Raw genomic sequence first — 6527 nt, 5'->3', positions numbered from 1 at the left:
CGCCTTCTCTGGCCATCGGTACAAGGAGGCGCAGCGCAAAACAGCCTATTTCGACTGGTAAGACAGGTAAAGTAGACAGATAAAAGGATCAACATGTTTCTGAATGTGCAACAATAGTTTAAAAATCAAGAGTCAAAAGAGAAGAAAAATACAAACTCATGCCAAATCCTGTCTGTGTTGTGGTAATGAAAAATAACACTAAGATTGATAAATTTCAGTCAAAAAACTTTGTTCTAGCCAACAGAAGTTGTTAAAGTAAATAACTTAACATTGGTCTTTACCCATCAAAAAACGCGAATCAAACAGTCAAGGTAAGAACTCCCTGGTTACATAGAATTAATACATTTATTCACGGTCTTCAACTTAGTAAATAACTAACTTTAAACGAGTTTTTATCCACATTCTAAAATACCTGCGAGGTGTTTGAAAGTTTATTAGATTATGCTTCCTTGTCAAACAGTCCTCCGCTGCTGAAACACGTGATGTCCGACACACCTTGAATGCACCATACTTGCGACTATAATTAACAGAGAAAGAGTGCCTTCACTGATTCCGTCGAGAGTCCGCGGAGTCTATTTACCGCCAGTCACTGCTATTTTTGATTCTTCTGTTCAGCATAAATTGCCTTTTTTATTGCGTCTTTGAGTAATTGCAGATAAAACTGCAGAGTTGCTAGATCAGCACAAAAGTTTTAACTTATTGACGATGAGTAGGACGAAAAATTACCCATCAAAAATCGCGAATCAAGGCAACATTCAAGGTAAGAACTCCCTGGTTACATAGAATTAATACATTTATTCACGGTCTTCAAATAACAACGTATCCATTTTGATTTAAATCAAAAATCCCCAGTCAGTAAATACTATGGCTTGATAAACCAAGGAGCGACATGTTACCTGAACAGCGTGTTGCAGGTGCTGTTTATGACAGAAGGATTCAGAGAGGCTGTGAGGTCTTCAAAGAGCAGGTTCGGGGAAAAACAAATCAAAGTATCAGAATTTTACAACATATATTAAGTATTTAATTTTTATTCAGTTTGTATTTGGCGACCTTCTTTTCACAGCTGGAAAAATACATTTACAAATGGTATTGATCGTAAACTCTGCAACTTATTTAATGCATTAACCAAGGAAACAGCAGAAACCAGAGAAGTTATCAAGAAGTTGCGTATCAAAAATGGTAGAGTATATGTGCGTTAATGAAATGTTGTTGTTTTATATCAAACATACATTAGTTTTCTCCTTTTTGAATGTAATATTATTCCTTCGTTTATCAGTTCATGAACAACATGATGCTGCTGAGTACTTTGAGAGGATTTTAACAAAGACCAATGATGAGGCTAAGCAGGTAAATCATCGCATCAGCTTGTAATTGGGGAGAAAATTCTGAAAGAAAACATAACATGTTTTGCATATAAACTTTATCTATTTATTATGTCCTCAGATATTTAAAGGAGAGCTAACATACAGGACAGTTTGTCAATGCAAAAGTRAAACAGACAAAATCGTCTCATTTTGGAATCTTCCTCTTCCACTGACGGACAGTCATGACAAAACTTATACTGTAGTAAGTAGAGCATTTAACAACTCAACCTACAAACCTTCATGTCTCAGACGGACCTCTGGTTATCTCTGTGATCTGGAATATGTTAGAAAGTAAACGACTGATTTACATTTCAGGTGGACGGAATTCAGGAATTTTTTAAAAATTCAGAATTCACTGGTGAAAACCAACTTTACTGTGAAAGTTGTGGGAACAAATGTGATGCTACTATTGTAAGTAAATTGGAACAGCTTTCCCACTTGTGTTTTAAAATGTTAGCTGATTAAGTGTAAAATGAAACAACATGAGATATGGACAATGTATTTACCAGAAAATGAGTTGATAACTATTGGTCTTATGTAGCAATGCAAAGTAAAACATCATCCAGAGGTTGTGATGTTGCTGCTGAAGAGGTTTGAATTCAACTACCATCACATGAAATACATGAAAAAGTGCCTTCCTGTGGATGTTTCATTGACTATCACTCTACCTGAGGTATGTCTACCCGAGGTACCTCTACCTGAGGTATTTTCACTGTTCAKAAATAAATAATTTTCTGTCTGTTTGTCAGAAACAGAGATATGAACTGTATGCRTTGGTGGAACACATGGGGACTCTGAAGAGCGGAMATTACATGGCAACAATCAAGCCCCAGAATGAAGACACATGGTATGAGTTCAATGACTCTACTGTTACAAGGGTGAGAATGATTGTCTTATAATATTGCTTTTAAGCATAGAAATGTGCTGCTATGTTTTAATTTTATAACATTTGCTGCATCTTTTAGTTATAAATTACTAAATGAATAATTTACAGTTATTTATTTTCTAACAGCTTGAAAATGAGGAAGTAAAAAAAGRCAAGCTTCAGAAGTAAGTCACTGACTTCTATTTTATTCTCACTTGTTTTCCTGATTATGAGATAATTTTAATTTCTTTCCTCGCCTCCCTGACTAGATCCGACTGTGTCTATCTTCTGTTTTACAGGAAATCAAGTAAGTAGAACATTTAAAAGGTGTTGATATGTAGGATGAATGAGGTTATAACTTAATTTGTAAAGTAAATAATTTGTTTGGGTTTATTTTATATTTATTTTCTTATTCATATTTCAGACACTGGTACACAAAGTGAAGGAGAAATGTCTGTCCTGCTAACTCCACMATCCCACGAACATAACATCACAGGATCACGTCATAACCGTGTGAGGCGGAAAGAAATAAATGAACCCAATAAAAGACCATCATGTTTCCAAGCCTTCTCATCTCCAGATGCTTCAGATTTGCCAAATGAAGACAGAAGAATTGCTTGCAGAAACACAAATGATTCAAGTACCAGACCACAAAAGCAATGTGAGAGTAAGGACAAATCAGGGAGTTTCAAGAGGTGGGACAACAAGGMAWAWTCATTTCACAGTACTCRTGGTAGAGAGAAAGAACCTATGAGAAATGATCTGAAAAGAAGTTTATCATGGGAAAATACAAGCAAGAATGATAGGAGTGAACATAGAAAACACGTCCAGATGCAGCACTTGCTGAAAGCTAACAGTTTCRAACAAAATATATCAGTAAAGCCACAGCAACAGAGAAATGAGAGGGTGGCGTGTAAGGTGCAGAATGAAGTGAGGGACCAAGTTAATCCACAACTACTAACTAGAGAGAAATCTAGTCTAACAGAAAATTGGAGCCAGAAAAGGCCAAGTGGTGATAAACTAGATTGTAATACACATACAATTTGTGATGACAGTTATGTAAAACAAAAGGATCGAAACACTAATGGAGATGATGATAAAAAAGATGATCACCATTCAACAACAGGACAACAAGAAGAGGGAAGTATGAGACAGGGGGAACAAAGTCATGGAGAGATAACACATAACAAAAAAATATCACTCCGTAAGTCTTTGACTTTTTGGAAAAAAAATAGAAATGTGAAATGTGAACGTGCAGAGTCTAAAACACATAAATTTCCTACTGAGAAAAGGAATGCGCTTTCTCAAGATTGTACAATAAAGGATCAGAAGGGCATAAAAGAGAAAATAGAAAAAAACAGAGAGGATAATGGAGAGAAACTGAACAAAAATGGCTCTATTTTAACAGAAAACAAACAAAATAAGCTGGACAAACACACTGCACAACACCAGGTACAGGAAGAAGTACAACAAACAACTTTATAACAAAACAAAACCTGTTGTGTTTATCTTTAAAAAAAATCTTATCCAATGTATTTTTACTAAATATGTTTTCATAAATTAAAACATTTGAGTGGATTATATTAGACTTGAAAGTTATTGAAAACTTTCTTGCATTTTTTTCCTTTTTTGCATGATCCTTGGTGTGATTCAGTTTAACAAAGAAATGTTTTGCAAAATGTTTCCTTTGCAGTTTTAAGGTTTTATGTAAAGATGTATCAAAGTACACGTTTTTGTGGAAATCAGAGTTTGCTTTCTCTTTACATGTTTTTATGTATTTTCATTTTATAAAGAGCTGAACAGAAATGAGTTTTATGAGAATACTGAGCAAAGAAGAAACTTAAGTAATGTATTTGAAATGATCAAATGGCACAGAATGTGTTGGTAATCAGTGTAAAACAATATGTGTACTGAACGTATGATTTACAGGAAATTACTAAAGATGTTTATTTTATTTTTATTTTGTTTTGGTATACCAGTTTACATACTATAACAGTTTTACTACACTAGACTTAGAAGACCTTCAACGTTCATGCACTCATGCTAGATGATTTGCATCTCATGGAAAAGTTTTTTATTTTCCTTTCAATCACGTGTACATTCTGAAACTTATTGCAAAACGTTTTGATTTAAATTTCAGTGTAAATAAAGTCTTTAATTCAATTTGTTACCCGTTATTATATTGCAGTGAATTCAAATATGATCACATTTTATCATTTTATGAGGAAAATTATATAAAAAAGTAAACTGTCATTAGTCAAATGTCTAACATTTAGGCAACTAAAAATGTGACGTCATTCCGTTTCAGGTCATGTACAGGTCCTACTCAAAAAATTGCATTATTTTCCCAAAATCCCTGTCTCAAAAAATTTGGATTTTATGAAAAGGTTCTCTGAACGAGTAATTAACCTAAATCATCTGAATCAACAAAGTAACTCTAAACACCTGCAAAAGATTCCTGAGGCTTTTAAAAACTCCCAGCCTGGTTCATTACTCAAAACCACAATCATGGGTAAGACTGCTGACCTGACTGCTGTCCAGAAGGCCATCACTGACGCCCTCAAGCAAGAGGGTGAGACACAGAAAGAAATTTCTGAACGAATATGCTGTTGCCAGAGTGCTTTATCAAGGCACCTCTGTGGGAAGGAGAAAGTGTGGCAGAAAACACTTTTGTCTCTGCCTGATCTGGACTGTTTTGAAACACTTTCATCATTAAATTCATCATCATTGTCAGTTTGACCAGCAGAGGCTCTGTGTTCAGGAAGGAAGTGAGGCAACAAAATGTAACTGAGGTGGGTTTATTTGGGAGCTCCAGGTCACCATTACACAGACACCCTTCACACAGTGAAACAAAGAAGCTGACATTTATACCTGAGGCAAGTTCCACCAGGTAAAGGGGTGATCAAAAAAAGACAAGCAAGAAACAAACACTACTTACACAAACCTAGCAAACAATAAATGATCCACCAATTACATGCATGCAAATTATTAAAACTAAACTAATTTAAGGTCAATCAAAAGGTAAATGTATCTAAATATAAATCCTCAGAGTATTACCCCTCTTAATGGAAGATGGTATGCTCCAGGTGCATTTGTCTCCCTTTCTGTTCCACCTTGCTGAGACACACGCAGAAAGGCAAGTACTCAAACAATTAACTCAAATTGAACCAATCTAAATCAGAAACAAACTGACATTCCCCCTGCCCCCACATTCTCTGAACAGGAAAGATGGCAGTCTCCCTACCAAAAAGAATGTTCACTAAATGTCACAATGTAACTGAAATAAAGAACTGTTACAAAACACATTTGGACTGTAAATAACTAACATAATATCAATAATCAATATGGGATGGAACCTCTGGTCTCCATCACAATCATCTTCATCCCTACCTGGGTCTCTGCGTTCATTCTCACCACCGCAAACCACCACCTCATGACAGAAGGATCTGACCAGAAAATACGGTGAGGAAAGCTTTAAGAAGAAAAGGAACACAATAATGGACCCAGCAGACCGGTGTTATGCCCAGAAAAGCACGCCTGCCCAAATTTGCATCCCCTTTCGCGGGAGCGCGCATCACTCTAAGCTCTCGCATATTGACGAGAAAACGGACAAAAATATGACCGAAGAGGAAATGTTAATGATATTTGTAACATTATCACATTTCTTAACCATGTAATCCTTAATACGGTGGGTTTTATTTAGCAAATTACTTAAATTAAATATGGGTTTTACATCTTTATTGACACATATGAGTCAGACTTTTTTTTCTGTCCGTGTCTTTTGTAAACGTTCTCCTCAAATGGTTTGAGATTCTCTGCTTTGTCTTTTGATACCATAATAGCTCAAAAGCATTACAAAACAAAGGCCCATTATGTAGAACATTTTACATCATGCTTAACTTTCTAGTCTGTTAATGTAGGAGGAAATGCAACTTAATTTATGAGCCTGAAAATATTTGCATCCGTCTTGTTGATATGAAACTTATAGCATTAGCTCAGAGAACAAGTGTCATTACGTAAAAGAGATTAAATCCTTTCAGCTCTTTATTTCCCCCAATTAGCACAGAGAGCATGTTTTGGCAATATAGATTTTGAVCCTGCCACAATATGCATCCCCTCTCTATTCCCCTCAAATATTATCCTATGCATATAAACTTATACCAGCAGTTCTTGGAACTACTCGGATTATGTAGAAAAGGTTATTTCACTCTTAACTCTATTTCTCAAAGTTAGCACAGGGATGTGTTTTTGGGCAATATGGATTTCCAGCCTGCCAAAATATGCATCCCCTCTCTATT

General features: G+C 35.5%; 1 protein-coding gene across 1 annotated transcript in view; it reads left to right on the top strand.

Moving 5' to 3' along the window:
- Positions 1 to 705: 705 nt before the first annotated feature.
- LOC103476169 (ubiquitin carboxyl-terminal hydrolase 46-like) overlaps positions 706 to 6527 on the top strand; it is a 15016-nt gene continuing 9194 nt past the window's right edge. Inside the window, exons 1-11 of the mRNA XM_017308519.1 lie at positions 706 to 760; positions 853 to 967; positions 1064 to 1179; positions 1277 to 1347; positions 1444 to 1566; positions 1680 to 1775; positions 1906 to 2037; positions 2114 to 2242; positions 2377 to 2414; positions 2499 to 2536; positions 2654 to 2924. Coding sequence (XP_017164008.1) covers positions 706 to 760; positions 853 to 967; positions 1064 to 1179; positions 1277 to 1347; positions 1444 to 1566; positions 1680 to 1775; positions 1906 to 2037; positions 2114 to 2242; positions 2377 to 2414; positions 2499 to 2536; positions 2654 to 2924 — 1184 coding nt within the window. The remainder of the gene's footprint in view (positions 761 to 852; positions 968 to 1063; positions 1180 to 1276; positions 1348 to 1443; positions 1567 to 1679; positions 1776 to 1905; positions 2038 to 2113; positions 2243 to 2376; positions 2415 to 2498; positions 2537 to 2653; positions 2925 to 6527) is intronic.

This window comes from Poecilia reticulata, linkage group LG14 (assembly GCF_000633615.1).
Source record: "Poecilia reticulata strain Guanapo linkage group LG14, Guppy_female_1.0+MT, whole genome shotgun sequence".
Lineage (NCBI taxonomy): Eukaryota > Metazoa > Chordata > Actinopteri > Cyprinodontiformes > Poeciliidae > Poecilia > Poecilia reticulata.
Note: the sequence above shows the minus strand (reverse complement) of the source record. Positions and strands in the feature narration are given on the sequence as shown.